The sequence below is a fragment of the Liolophura sinensis genome, chromosome 3 (genome assembly GCF_032854445.1).
Source record: "Liolophura sinensis isolate JHLJ2023 chromosome 3, CUHK_Ljap_v2, whole genome shotgun sequence".
Taxonomy (NCBI): Eukaryota; Metazoa; Mollusca; class Polyplacophora; order Chitonida; family Chitonidae; genus Liolophura; species Liolophura sinensis.
In genome coordinates this window covers 10,240,859-10,256,242 of record NC_088297.1, presented here as the reverse complement: position 1 = coordinate 10,256,242, position 15,384 = coordinate 10,240,859, and the positions used below count along the sequence as shown (strand labels likewise).

The window sequence follows — 15,384 nt, the reverse complement described above, 5'->3', positions numbered from 1 at the left end:
TGAAGTCCATGTGTTAAAGAGGTCTGGCAGCAACATGCGGATGGTTGTGGGTTTCCACTGGGCTCTGCCCGGTTTCCTCCCACCATAATGCTGGCTGTCGTCGTATAAGTGAAATATTCTTGAGTACTGCATAAAACACCAATCAAATAAATAAATAAATGTATTAAGAATACACAAAAGAGCACTATCGACCGCTTACTGCCACCCAGATCTTAACAACAACGAATTAAGGGGAATTTCAAAATTCCCTGGCCATGCCTGGGATTGAACCCACGACCCACGAAGCACGTCTTGTGTAGCCTAGCGAATGAGTGACTGCAGTTTTAGCTTGTTTTGTGATATAGTGATATAGCATGTTTTGTGACATAATAATCATATACATGTGTCTGTTTTTCAATACGATGCCTTTGTGAATATGTAGTGTTCTTCACCTAAACATTTGGTCGGTTATAGACTGCAGTCAGAAGCGCAGAAAGGCATTACAGAGATACTTTACATGTTATTCTGATTTGTCAAACTTCCCAAAAAAAACACCAAAAAATGTGTCGCTTGAAAAAAGCCGAACTTCAAGCAAAATACAGTTACTGTATTATAGTCTTGTTTTGCATTGAACTAAAGACTTTAGCTCTGCTGTCATTTAATTTCAGATCTGAAGACTTTGGCCGAAGCTCACCTTGGGACAAACGATTGGCTGCCACAGCACCCCTCAGGTCAGCTGACCTCTACACTGGCCAATCCATGGAGAGCAATGAACTCTTTTCAACACAGTACAGACCAGAAGTGCAGGTGAAGTTTGCATTTAATAAATTACAGGTATTATTACTAACACATCAGGTATCATCAGTTTGTCAAGTCCAGCTCATGCTGGCTTCCTCTCCAGCCGTACGTGGGAAGGTCTGCCAGCAACCTGCGGATGGTTGTGGGTTTCCCCCGGGCTCTGCCCGGTTTCCACCCACCATAATGCTGGCCGCCGTCATATAAGTGAAATATTCTTGAGTACGGCGTAAAACACCAATCAAATAAATAAATAAATAAATCATCAGTTTGACCCAAAATTGCACAAAACAGAAAACCAATTAAAGCTTGATAGCAATTTTGCATGTCACCCATCCAGGTCTTAAGAGGGTATTAAAAAAAAAAAAACCACACAGCATTGTAGCCCTTGGTATTCACACATAGTGGGAAACTCGTAAAACCCCTTCCAACCTATAACAAGACGGTCCAATGAACTAATGTTTTTTCCTTTATTACTTCACAATTATCGATGTGTGTGTGTGCTTATAAAAGATATATGAAGTACACACGCACCGAAACATCACAAAAAAAAAAAAAAAATCACATCACACCAGGCAAAATTTGAAGCAACAGAAAACTTTTGTTCCTGTATATTATACTCCGAAATCAACAACAGTGGTTCGAATACAATGCAAATTTAGAGTTTAGGAAGTAATTCAATTCCTAAACTAACCTAGACTATCTTGATTCTTATAATTTTACTGTGCTTTTAGGACATGCAGGTCCTGACACTGAAGTAGCTCTATAAACAAGCAGTAAATTGATACGCTCTATAGGTTTATTGTTATTGCTATAGAGGGCCTCTGTGGCTCAATTGGTCAGCGCGCTAGCCCAGCGTAATGATGCAGCAGCCTCTCACCAATGTGGTTGCTATGAGTTCAAGTTCAGCTCATGCTGGCTTTCTCTCCAGCCGTACGTGGGAAGGTCTTCCAACAACCTGCGGACGGTCGTGGGTTTCCCCCGGGCTAAGTGAAATATTCTTGAGTGCAGCGTAAAACACCAATCAAATAAATATATAAATAAACCCCAATCAAATAGATGGATATGTAAATTTTTGATATGTTGGGAAAGGAGTCGTATAACAAGAGCATCCTTGAAGAATAAAGTAAACAGTTGATATAACAATCTGTTTGTTCAGCAATCCTTGGACTCAGCGGTGAGGCAGAGTGGTGACATGTATGGAGGCTCTGGAGGGGGGTGGGCAGTGAGGGATGGCTCAGACGTCAGCATCTCAGACTGGAAAGGTGAGGTCTTTGATTGCTTGTCAAAAAGCATTGTCATGATTGTGGGTAAAAGCCCCATTGCTGTGGTATCCAGCATCAGCTATGCTAGTGTTTGCTGCAGAAAGATTTTAAAATTACACCTTCCTGTCTTTCGTAGAGACTACCTTTATTCCTCAACCTGTTCACATATAAATGAGCAACTTTCAGTGCAATTGATGCACTTTTTAAATTTGATTTTGGACTCAAAACTACATGGTTGGAATTAGCCAGTTTTAAGGATTCACAAAAAGTGTAATTTTATCAGTCAACACAGAATAATGCCTTCAGAATATGCTTTTGAATAAACACCTTGCAAACATGCAAATAGATTGAAAAATTACATTAATATTACCAGTTACGGCACACAATCAAATTTAAGCAGCCATGATTTTATTAATACATTCTTCTTATCCTTGCGTAAAAGTTTTAAGTGTTACATGTTTTATGTGATTTATATATTTCATGATTCTTTTGTTTCTTTGTTCTGTCAGGGTCACAAAGGGCTAGAGTGCAGAAAGCTCGGGACTACAGAAGTATGTCAGGTTCTTAAAATAGTGCAACACATAAAATTTCATCCATTTTGCTTTTTAGTCATGATTCTGCATCACTTTCGAACTAATGTTTTTTACCATACTATATTGATTTTTCCACATCGTTCATTAAAAGTTATGAAACATGGAATTACCTGAATCTGTTCACTGAGAGCAAAAACTATGTGGCACTAGACTTGGACTAAATTCTGGTGAATTTCCCATAATGCATGCAAAAACTATGTGGCACTAGACTTGGACTAAATTCTGGTGGATTTCCCATAATGCATGCAAAAACTATGTGGCACTAGACTTGGACTAAATTCTGGTGGATTTCCCATAATGCATGCAAAAACTATGTGGCACTAGACTTGGACTAAATTCCGGTGGATTTCCCATAAGGCATACAAAAACTATGTGGCACTAGACTTGGACTAGATTCCGGTGGATTTCCCATAAGGCATACAAAAACTATGTGGCACTAGACTTGGACTAGATTCTGGTGGATTTCCCATAAGGCATACAAAAACTATGTGGCACTAGACTTGGACTAGATTCTGGTGGATTTCCCATAATGCATACAAAAACTATGTGGCACTAGATTTGGACTAGATTCTGGTGGATTTCCCATAATGCATACAAAAACTATGTGGCACTAGACTTGGACTAAATTCCAGTGGATTTCCCATAATGCATACAAAAACTATGTGGCACTAGACTTGGACTAAATTCCGGTGGATTTCCCATAATGTATACAAAAACTATGTGGCACTAGACTTGGACTAAATTCCGGTGGATTTCCCATAATGTATACAAAAACTATGTGGCACTAGACTTGGACTAGATTCCGGTGGATTTCCCATAATGCATGCAAAAACTATGTGGCACTAGACTTGGACTAGATTCTGGTGAATTTCCCATAATGCATGCAAAAACTATGTGGCACTAGACTTGGACTAGATTCTGGTGGATTTCCCATAAGGCATACAAAAACTATGTGGCACTAGACTTGGACTAGATTCTGGTGGATTTCCCATAAGGCATACAAAAACTATGTGGCACTAGACTTGGACTAGATTCTGGTGGATTTCCCATAATGCATACAAAAACTATGTGGCACTAGACTTGGACTAGATTCTGGTGGATTTCCCATAAGGCATACAAAAACTATGTGGCACTAGACTTGGACTAGATTCTGGTGGATTTCCCATAATGCATACCTCCAGGAATCCATTTAGACTCTGGTGGGGAAAAAACGGCGAAAATTAAGGCACGTGTCGTGTACAGGATAATGCATTAGGATAACACACAGTCTTCTGCCATTACATGTATATATGCTTCTGGCTCTTCCCGGTTTCCTCCCACCATAATGCTGGCCGCCACTGTGTAAGTGAAATATTCTTGACTACGATGTAAAACACCAGTCAGCCAAGTAAATAGATTTTCTGCCCTTATAATTGCTAATAAACTCTAATTTTGCTATAATTGCAGGTTACTGACACTTTAAATGAGGCTTCACATTCCTGGTGATACCCGCTTGTCACAGCATCCTCTTGGCAGTATCATGTAATACTTCTAGGCTCAGTGCTGGCTGGAACCTTATGTAGTGGTTAGTTAAGAACAAAATCTGACTAGCTCTCATTGATGAGCTGTGCACTGTGTTTTCATGTGATGAGGAGAGTTCTGAAGGCAGTATCACTGTGTCATGTCACTGGTAAAATTGTTCAGCTCTTAACCAGTTTTCATAGATATTGTATCCACCAAAGTTTTTTCTTTGTGGGATTGTCTAAACATTCCGTCCATTTGTCCCGTGATTTTCTCAAGGACTTTAGTATACCTCATTACCATATCAGCCCTGCGCCTAACGTTTACTGTTTGTACATTTAAAGTGAACATAAAGTTAGCCGATAAAGCTGAAATACTTAATAAAGTAGTATTCCAGAAATGTTCTGAAAATGTTTGGGAAAATTCTACACTGTTTTTCAACAAAATAAATAGGAAATGATCAAAATGATCATTCAGTACCTTTTAGTTTGGTGCTTGGTAAGGGAGATGTTCCTGGACACAAGCATCATGCTTTAGCTGCCCTTTTCATCCTTGTCCTGCATGGGTGGAAGCATTTGCCCCAGCTGGCCGGTATCGACTTCAGGGAATTTACCGAACATAGCAGGACCTTCTGACTTACAGCATACTCTTGGAAGATATTTTTGTTTTAAATTTGATTTTGCTGAGGACAAATCCTGCATAGGCACAGTATTTTTCTTCGAGCAGTGATTCTCCCAAGGCAGTTTTCTTGCCAGCTCACCCTGACAAAGTTACTGCAGTCTCCTGCCCAACATGGACGCATTGTGACACAGGCAGCCGTTCTCCATTTCGTGCTCATAATTATGTGGTCCAAAATGCACCAGTTTAACACTTGAACTACTGCATAACCCAATTTGTTGCATCGATATCTGTCTATCCACTGTAGGAAACCACACTGACAATCGAAAGCTAACAGATTTTTTGACGTGACAGCCAAATTATCATGTGACCCTTTCAGCACTAGTGATTGCCAATTTACAAAATGGCTAATTGGAGTGTATTGTCCGTCAGTGCAATATCCCAGTGCTGAACTTCAATCTTCTTGGCTTTCAAAAGAATTTTTTACTTATTTTTGTGCGATAACTGTGTCCTATATCATTTTTTTCTATGTATATTTAGTGGCAGGCTTTATGTTCACTTTAAGTATGTTTTATGCTGGCTGTGTTTTGTTTGGCTCCCTGTGTATCTTTTTTAACGTTTAAAAAGATACTTCTCTATCAAGTTGACATAGAGTAAAATATGATTGGTTTTGCTTAAGTCTAAGTATAAGAAAACAAACTTGAGATAGCCTTAATAATGAGACACACACTGGAGTTACATCAGTTACATCCAGCCTGTATCGTTTACATTAGCTTTACTTCTTCATGGTATGGTGTGATTTGGTGAGTGAATCCGATGATAAAAGCCAGCTGGGACATTGTTTTAGTGTCCACAATCAGTCCACATTTGCACCACTAGTACACTACTGACACACCACTAGCACACCACAGACTTGCCACAAACACACTACAGGCTTGCCACTGACACACTACAGGCTCGCCACTAGCACACCACAGACTCACCAATAGCACACACCAGACTTGCCGTTAACTACTGACACACCACAGGCTTGCCACTTACACATTACTGACACACCACAGACTGGCCACAAACACACCACAGGCTCGCCACTAGCACACTACTGACACACCACAGGCTTGCCACTAACACACTACTGACACACTGCAGACTCGCCACTAGCACACTACTGACACACCATTTTCTCGCCATTAGAACCCTTACATCAAGCTTCTGTCTTTTACATTAACTTTACTTCTTCATGATGTATGGGAATGTGGTGAGCGGATATGATGATAAAGCCAGCTGGGACATTGTTTTAGTGCCCCCAATCAGTCCACATTCGCACCACTAGCACACTTACAGCAACCTTATACCATTAACAAGAGCTTCACCTCCTGCGGTGTACAGGGATTGCTTTTGTGAGTGACTGATGTGTCAGTCAGCTGTATGGTACATTGTTTTCTTGTCAAAAACCACGCACAGTAATGTCAGGCCAGTGACAAGCTGCTGGTTTGCCTGTAGAGAGTTTTTCCATATTGTGTAGTGAAAAATACAGTGGGGTTTAGAAATTTTTAGCTACCTGCATTTGTTTCTGTTAGTACATTGTGTTCATTATCTTTTTTATAGAATGTGTCCATTTTAGTTCTACGTTTATTTTAATGCTATATACATTTTCTAACATAGGCAACGTCCCTCATTTTTAATTTTCTGTAATTCGTTCGCATTGTTACGAGTTTTAATCTGGAAGTCGGGGGTGGGGGGGAGGGTAAAGAATCTGAAAGATCTTTACCATCCGATCCATTACTGTTATAAGTTACATACTGATCGTAGATTTGGGCAGTTAAATGTGTATATCCCTGATAAACTGTGATACCTTACTATAGAATGAAGAGTAAAAAGCCGTCACGTTTTAATACTTGTAATATTTTTATGTTGTTGTTTTTTGATAGACTCTGCTGTTTTGTGTCTAGCATGCTTAGGAAGTCTTTAGACTCACATTTTTATATCTAGATTAAAGAATAAAACATGGATTGTCCTTTTCTGGACAAGACTGGTTGTGTTTTGTTCCACAATCTGGAAAATATTCTTTATGATTTATGAGAGCATATATATAGGGTAAATGACGTAGACTTTAGCCCTTGACTAAGAGGCACGTTTTGTTTAATCCTCAGCGAGAGTTGTATTGGTCAGAAAGGTGTTTTGAGGCTTGTTTGATAAGATGATATTGTAGTTGAAAAATGTAAGTTTCATTGTCAAAATAGCATACTCGAGAAAAGTATAAACACACGAAGCAATTTTATATTCTTTTCTCTCAGTACAAGGGCATGAAGGGTAAATATCCATTACCAATTCAGTAGCTATATGACATTGTGGAAACACAATAGTCAGCAATCACAGTTCACGCTCTTCGTTATGCCAACAGTGGACACACTCGGTACTGACTGCTGTGAACTGTGATTACAGACCACTCTGTTTTCACGCTGCCATAGTTTCTGGATTATTGCCCTAAAATGTGGAAATTGAAGCCACAATTGATAACGAATACTTATCCTTATTGTTTAGTGAACACGTTGTTTAACACTGAGCGCGAACAATATAAAATTGCTTCACACATCTTTATATTTGTTAAGTGTACGTCAAAAGTGGGCAGATTCGTGTTTAACTTGTTAAAGGTCTATGATACCTTGTGGACTCTGGTTTTCTGTCAGTCATAAAACTAACTGACATCGTATAAGTGAAAAAATTCTTTAAACAATTATCTATCAAGTAAAGAAATAAATATTTTTAATGACCATTATTAACTGAATTCATGGAAATATATAGCATGTACAAAAGGGCTACATGGGGCCAAGGTAGTTAGTGTGCCAGCACGGCGCAATGACCCAAAAGCGGTCACAATGAGTTCAAGTCCAGCTCATGCTGGTGTCCTCTCCAGCTGTTCTTAGGATCGTCCGGCGCAAACTGCGGATGGTTGTGATTAGTACGAACTTAATTGCTTTACTACGGTACTGAAAGTGTAGAATTTTTTGTGACAAATTCTACCTGTTTCAACTTGAATGAATACCTACATGTATGTGTTGTGCTATACACCCAACTGAAGAGTTCATAGGATTTTTTTCAAAACTACATAGGTTTTCCTGGCATGCTTAGGGATCTCCAACAAAAGTGGATGTTGTGCGGTAAACACTCGAACAACTGTGCCTTCTCCTTTCCAGTGTGTGGAGAGCTTATGTGCATGTATGGAAGTTCAAGTATCAGGTGGGAGTGAGTGAGTGAGTGCTTGGGGGGAGGAGGGGGGACCAAAGAGCCAGATTACGCGGGTAATTGCCTGAGACCTCGCTTATACGGCGGACTACGGCTTATATGTCTGATACGTGGGGATCTACGACAAACCCTGTATTGAAAGATCAGAGCCGAGATCCTTGGCAAAGCCGGTAAGCCCTATATAGTAGCCTACCTAACCCACTTAAGATACTGGGTCAGACTGCCTCTATAGTAATGTTGGAAAGGCTGTCTATATATTTCTTTGCCTTCTTTACAACATTCAATGCCATGATGATTGAAGTAACAAACGACAGCTGTCAATGTCTGATTTATTATCATGTCACAAGGCAATGTAAAGCAATTTCTTGTGCCCCCCCCCCCGCCAAAAAATGAAACCACATCAACTAAACACTATGCGGTACAGTGGTATTTGTAGAGTAGAATATTTGCACGGTTAACAAGCAGAGGGCAAGCATAAAGATAAAATCTGATATGTCATTGCACGACTCCTTGAAAACCTTTTTGTTTTTCATCTGAAATCTTGCGTAACCGGTGTACCCTGAGGAAATAAACATGTGTCAGTTCATAAAATACACGGATACAAGCAGTAACTTACCTCAACGACCTGTTTACCTAATCCAGTTGTAAATAATACCTTATACTCCTCCATATCTGAGTATTTCTAACCTGTTTGTCATCAATTCGTGTTGTCAACTTCGGACCGCCATTTTCTTCCCGCCTGACGTCACACCCGATTATGTTATCTATCAGGTGCACTACAAAAACTCACTGAACTTCCAGCGCTATCACATTAAACTTCATCAAAACCAGCTGGGCTGTAAACTGAAAGTACAAAAGTAATGATTTGAAATGAATATCCCAACAGGTGACAATGAAATTAAGCCGGCGTACCTTTGGCATACGTGCGACTTGCACAAGCAGCGACGGGATCTACCCGCCCGCATATGCACTCATTTATTTCTGATTGTCGTAACACGTCTATCCATAACGACATCCAAAAATGGACCTGCTTTTACGGAGAAAAGTACGGAGAGGTTTATGAAATTGGCGTTGACTTGGCAAATGCACTTGCGTAAATTTTCCGTACGGTAATTTTATTCCGTAGATGTACACAGCTTTATGAAATTGGCCCCAGGATACGCCGGAAAACCGTAAATTTGGTATACGGGGGTAAAGCCAAATAGCGAAAGCGTCGTTCCCAGACAGCCTTTTCTCATAAGGTATGGCGGACCGCCGCTTTTTCATGCCGATATTTTGAAACAGTCAAAGCTGCGATTTGTACTAAAGTCCAAATACTCAGTAAGTGAAGTACATATATGTAGGTCTATCACATTGCAGTACCCCATTTCTCAAACCAGGGTCGGGTCATACCAAAGAGTTTAAGCCGTGGAAATGGCACTTGCTGCTGACTCGCCCGGTGCTCAGCACTGACAGGTTAGAGCAAGGAAACATGACTGGTCGGCCCGGCGTCAGTATAAAGTGACTTAGTGAATGGGGCGCAAGCTGCCAGGAGAAGACACATTATTGTCCATCAGAGTAGTTTCTTTGCTATCTGACTGGCCAATTGCCCTCCGATCAAAACTCACTATGTAAATATTTCGTATCCCCCCTCAACTCAAACATGACGACTAATAGTACATATACACACACCTGGCGACTCCTCGTCGTTATATGACTGAAAAGGGGCCTCCGTGGCTCAGTGTGTTAGCGCGCTAGTGCAGTGTAATGACCAAGAAGCCTCTCACCAATGCGGTCGCTGTGAGTTCAAGTCCAGCTCATGTTGGCTTCCTCTCTGGCTGTACGTGAGAAGGTCTTGCAGCAACCTTCGGATGGTCATGGGTTTCCCCCGGGCTCTGCCCGGTTTCCCCCCACCATAATGCTGGCCGCCGTCGTATAAGTGAAATATTCTTGAGTACGGCGTAAAACACCAATCAAATAAATGAAAAAATAAATATGACTGAAAAATTGTTAAGTACGACGTTAAACGCCTTAAAGCATTCACTCCCATTTCTTATAGATTTAAGTTTTGACCACATCAGTTTTTCCGTGTACATGATGAAATCAATCTTTTTGTTTACATTGCTTTTATATGCTTACAGGCTCAACCGCATGGCATACAGGGAAATGCATGTCCACGTATGCACACCATTAAGCTCTGGCTAACGTCACTAGTACTTGTTGAACTGAGCAGGGGGAAGTCAGATCATTTATACTTAAAAGAAAAGACAACAAATAATATAACATAAGTTAACAAACGTGATAAAATGACATTTTTTTTCTGACGTGATTAAGTAGTAACTCCATAAATACATTTCTAATAAGGAATTCTTGTGAGGTCATGATATGCGCAATGTTAGACTAACCGGAAACACGATGTCGCTTCACTGGTCAAAAAAAAAATAGAATAAAGGAATATTGTGTGCAGATGCTATACGTAACATTTCTGACAGCAGATTAGTATGGACTTACTGCTTTACTACAGTACTGGAACTGTAAAAATTTTTGTGACAAATTCTACCTGCTGCAACATGAATAAATACCTACATGTATGTGTTGTCCTATACACCCAACTGCAAGCGTTCAGAGGATTTTTTCCAAAAATACATAGGTTTTCCTGGCATGCTTAGGGTTCTCCACAAAAAGTGGATGTTGCGCAGTAAACACTCGAACAACTGTGCCTTCTCCTTTCTAGTCTGCCGAGAGCTTATGTGCATGTGTGTAAGTTCAAGTACCAGGGTGCTGGGAATGAGTGAGTGAGTGCTTGGGGTTTAACGTCGTACTTAACAATTTTTCAGTCATATGACGACGAAGGAATTCTTAGAGTGCATGTAATGTGCCTCCTTGTTGCAGGACGGATTTCCACTGCCCTTTTATCTAGTGCTGTTTCACAGAGACGCCTTACCGGAGGCAAGTAAGCCACACCACATGAGTCATTATACTGATATGGGTCAACCAGTCGTTGCACTATCCCCTTCATGCTGAACGCCAAGCGAGGAAGTTGCAAGTTCCTGTTTTAAGAGGTCTTAGTTGTGACTCGACCCAGGATTGACCCTGGATCTACCGATCCCGAAGCGAACGCTCTACCAACCGTGCTATCGGGGCCTGTCAGGGTTCTGGGAATGACCTACATCTATTTTCTGCTAATGACACCTGCAATCATGAAAGTGCCGTGTAAACAAATAAACTTTGCTAATGTTTACAAAACAATACAAAAAACATCTTTACCACAGCCTATGTAGTTAACACATTATTAACAAAGAGTATAATATATGATCAACGCTCATATAAAAAATGGAGAATTCCATATATGGTCAGGTGTGTTAATATTACAAGAAAAGATAACAAATATTATAAGATCAAATGGCCAGGCCCATTTTGTTTAGATGTGCTTGGTAATAGCCCGTATTCCGAGCTCATATAGGATAAAAGGCAGTTTTTAAACATCGTGTGGGACACTTTATCGATAATCACATATTTGGTATAATGTTGTCTTTTCTTTTAAGTCATTTGTAGATGATTTACCCCGTATGAGATTGGCTAAGTATTTTGATTTATTTATTTATTTATTTGATTGGTGTTTTACGCCGTACTCAAGAATATTTCACTTATGCGACGGCGGCCAGCATTATGGTGGTAGGAAACCGGGCAGAGCCCGGGGGAACCCACGACCGTTCGCAGGTTGCTTGCAGACCTTCCCACTTACGGCCGGAGAGAAAGCCAGCATGAGCTGGACTTGAACTCACAGCGACCGCATTGGTGAGAGACTCCTGGGTCATTACGCTGCGCTAGCGTACTAACCAACTGAGCCACGGAGGCCCCGAAGTATTTTGAATTTTGTGAAATGTGAATATGGTGGGTGTATGATCAGGTGCTAATTGGCATGAATAAATCCTCTCTTACAGGATTTTATCAGAAGGGTTTACCTGCTGCCTCATGTGGAGCATTGTTTTACCTGCTGAGGTTGACAAATATCTTCACTGACTGAAGCCTACGTCATCACATGACTTAAAAATTGCAAAGTACGACACAATACCCCATGCATATTTATATACTGAATCCTGGAACCAGAGTACTGGAGATCTGAAGCCAATGAAGACATTAACCAAGAAATCGGTTTTAACTTTTAATATTTGGTAAGGCCTGGCTCGTGTATTGTAACAGAGCCTTCCGATGAGGAAGTTGGCGTTACGAAAATAGGCCTATGTGCCAAAACTTGCGTGCGTTGTGCAAAAATTTGCGTGCGATGAACCAAAGTCTGGTGGATAAAATTTAGCCGACGGCTTCGTCTACATAGTGTGTAAACAGGTCTCAGTAGATTGTTTCATTTTGTTTTGTATTTTGAAATTCCAGGTTCTCTGTTGTGCCTTTACTTGAAGATTGAAAGTTTTGGATTTCACCAGTTTACCAAGATTGGAAGAGTTTTCCACAACCGTTCGACTTTCTAACCGTCAATCTTTATGATAATTTACATTTCTGGCTTCAATATTAAGGGAGATAACCAGGCTAGTAAAATGGCGCTGTTTGACTCTGATGCTGATTATGTAAAGCAGGTGAAATCTGACTCAACTGCAAAGATTGTTCTAGCTGTTCTCTGTCAGGAAATATTAGAAACCGACCAGCCAGTGACCATTGCTAGATTGTTGGAACTTACTGAAGAAGTACGCATGACAAAAAAGAACATGGTAACCAGAAGCAATACCGAGGAGATGCTGACTGAATTCTTGCAGAATTACCCGTTTCTCTTTAAAGTCACTCGTGAGATTTGTGGCATGAAAGAGGTGTTGAGGGTACAACCGCACACAGACGTGGAAGTATGTAAGACGTGGACCCAAAAGAATTGCAGTTGCAAAGGAAAGTGCGGGGACTTACATGTCAGCAAGTTTCATCTTCTTGGAGAACTCGGTGGCCATTATTCACAATGGGGAAAGAAACTGAAGAGTGAGCATAACCTGCTCATACTAAAGTCGAACTTACTGGACAGTTTGTCACAAGAACATTTGGCAATCTTCTTTAAGAAAGCTCTAAACTTAACAACCAATACCAAGACAATGTCAAGTGGAAAACGAACACCTGGACTATGCTTCCGTTACAACGGACGATCAGGGTGTGATAGAGAAGACTGTTCCTTTTTGCATTTGTGTAGGCGATTTGTTCTCGGAAATTGTAAATTTGGCACCAGGTGCAAACGAAGTCATGACATGACTCAGTCACAAACCAAATCTATTCTCTGCCGGTTCAAAATGGACCCCGACGAGACAGAGAGTGCCGACATTCTGGAAGTATTGAGGAGAAAATTGAAGAAATTAGAGGTTGAGTCAGTAAAACAGGAGCAGGAAACATTACGGCATGTTAATGTACATGGAACAGCGTCATCTGCTGAAGCAGGTTTAAAGTCCACTGGGTTAGGCACCCTTGATGCTCTACAAGTCCAACCTTTGGAACTCACTGAGGTAAGTTTGCCTGGACAATCTGATGATGGAGGAAAGAAGCAAAGGCAGAGTTCAGAGGTATTGCCCTTTGATATTCACAGTTCAGAGCCTTCTCAGAATGTTGAAGTTAATCAAACAGTCTTGCGTTATGGGGGTGCAAGACCAAAAATTAAAGAACCACGTAAAGAAGAAGCTGGGTGTAATTCCAGTTTTTCGTCTTGTGGGAAAAATAGGCCAGAAAATACAAGGTTATGTCCCAGTTATAAGCTGACTGATCATAAAGCAGGCATGAAGAACCCATGTGCATATACATTAGCATTTCACGCAGAGTCAGCAGGTACATTGCTGTGTAGTACAGAGAGAGCTGTGAAGCGGAAGGACCTATCGTTCAAAGGAACAACGTCGAAGAGTACAGTGTCATATGGTGATACACAAATGCCAGTATTGGAAAAGTGCAAGAGAGCATAGCGACAGAATACAAGTCCTGTACAGAAGCAACTACTAGTGGACGAGCAACGCCCACTGAAGGAACGATGTAACACCGGATATATATATATATATGAGGGAATGAGGTAGCTCATACACAAGCCACTAGATGTACAGGACATCATATACGGACTCCCTCTGGAAATACCTGCAACAGCAATATTTCCAGTAAAGAAACAGAGATGGCAAAGCCCCGTTGTTCCTTCCGAAATCAACGTCCGGGGAGTGCCGAAAATATTTATTACAGTTCAAACTTACATTTTAATCAAAGTAATGACAACACGAACATAACGGGCTTCCATACTTTGTGACTTAGTATGTTGTGTACAGTCCAAAAAGAAATAAATCTTATCCATTTAGTTCTCTCAGTGTCACAGTGGTTAATTATCAGTATCTAGAAACATTATTTAAAGCAACTAACAATACAGTAAGCAACCAAAATGCTTTAGTTTATCAAATCTAGACAACACAAAGTTTTTACAATGGCGCTACCATGGTAAACATCACTAATCGCCTGAAACTTCTGTTATGTCAAATTATTACATTTTACTCAATGAAACAACCAAAATCACGTTTCAGTTCGTTCGGACACCATTACATCTCATATTTGGCACACAGTACAATGATAAACATATCTGCAACAGCAATATTTCCAATAAAGAAACAGAGAAGGCAAAGCCACGTTGTTCCTTCCGAAATCAACGTCCGTCGAGTGCGCCGACAATAGTTGCATTTGTAACTTACACAACATAGAGTTAGCGGAAACGGACTACTAAATATAATAATATATTCAGCGTATGTGTATATTTAAGAACAAGAAAAACGTGCAGTTGAGGTGGGGGGGGGGGGGGGCTACAACACTTCCTTACACCAAAAGAAAATGTGTAGATGGGGAGGAGGGGTGGGGCACTACAACAACATCTAGTGGAAGGGCAGCATCTAGTAAAGGGACATCTAGTGGAATGGCAACATCTGGTGGAGTGGCTAAACCCAGTTAAAGAGCAACATCCAGCGAAAGGACATCTAGTAGAAGGGCAACATCTAGTGGAGTGGCAACATCCAGTGAAGTGACAAAATCTAGTAGAAGGCAACATTTAGTAGAAGAAGAATATCAAGTGGAGTGGCTACATCCAGTGAAGGATGCGCTGGACCACAGCTTTTTTTTTTTTTTGAGTGTGATGTATTTTCCACGACAGCAAGCTTGAATATAAACAAATTCTCAGAATGGAAGAGCGGAACAACTGGACACCAGCAACATTGAGTCATAAAAAACACCTTTGGTGCAAAAGTGGTGAGTTTGTCTGTTTGATTTATGTCCCTCTGTTGATATATGTTTGCTTTTCATCTTCAATAAACTGAACTCCTGCCATATGGTAGTCTACTTTCACTATGCTGGAAATATGAGCCATATGACTAAAATTGGACAAAGCGATATTGAGGAATTGTGGGATA

At 40.6% G+C, this 15,384-nt stretch overlaps 2 protein-coding genes across 2 annotated transcripts in view; both read left to right on the top strand.

Moving 5' to 3' along the window:
* Window positions 1–5,187, top strand: part of LOC135463338 (uncharacterized protein C8orf34 homolog) — a 28,531-nt gene extending 23,344 nt beyond the window's left edge. Inside the window, 4 exon segments of the mRNA XM_064740599.1 lie at window positions 648–786; window positions 1,934–2,039; window positions 2,549–2,590; window positions 4,079–5,187. Coding sequence (XP_064596669.1) covers window positions 648–786; window positions 1,934–2,039; window positions 2,549–2,590; window positions 4,079–4,086 — 295 coding nt within the window. The 3' untranslated portion in view covers window positions 4,087–5,187.
* A 3,857-nt stretch (window positions 5,188–9,044) lies between these two features.
* Window positions 9,045–14,753, top strand: LOC135464070 (uncharacterized). The gene is made up of 2 exons (XM_064741552.1): window positions 9,045–9,237; window positions 12,368–14,753. The coding sequence occupies exon 2, from the start codon at window positions 12,475–12,477 to the stop codon at window positions 13,912–13,914; it is 1,440 nt and encodes a 479-aa protein (XP_064597622.1). The 5' UTR covers window positions 9,045–9,237; window positions 12,368–12,474; the 3' UTR covers window positions 13,915–14,753.
* The last annotated feature ends 631 nt before the right edge of the window (window positions 14,754–15,384 follow it).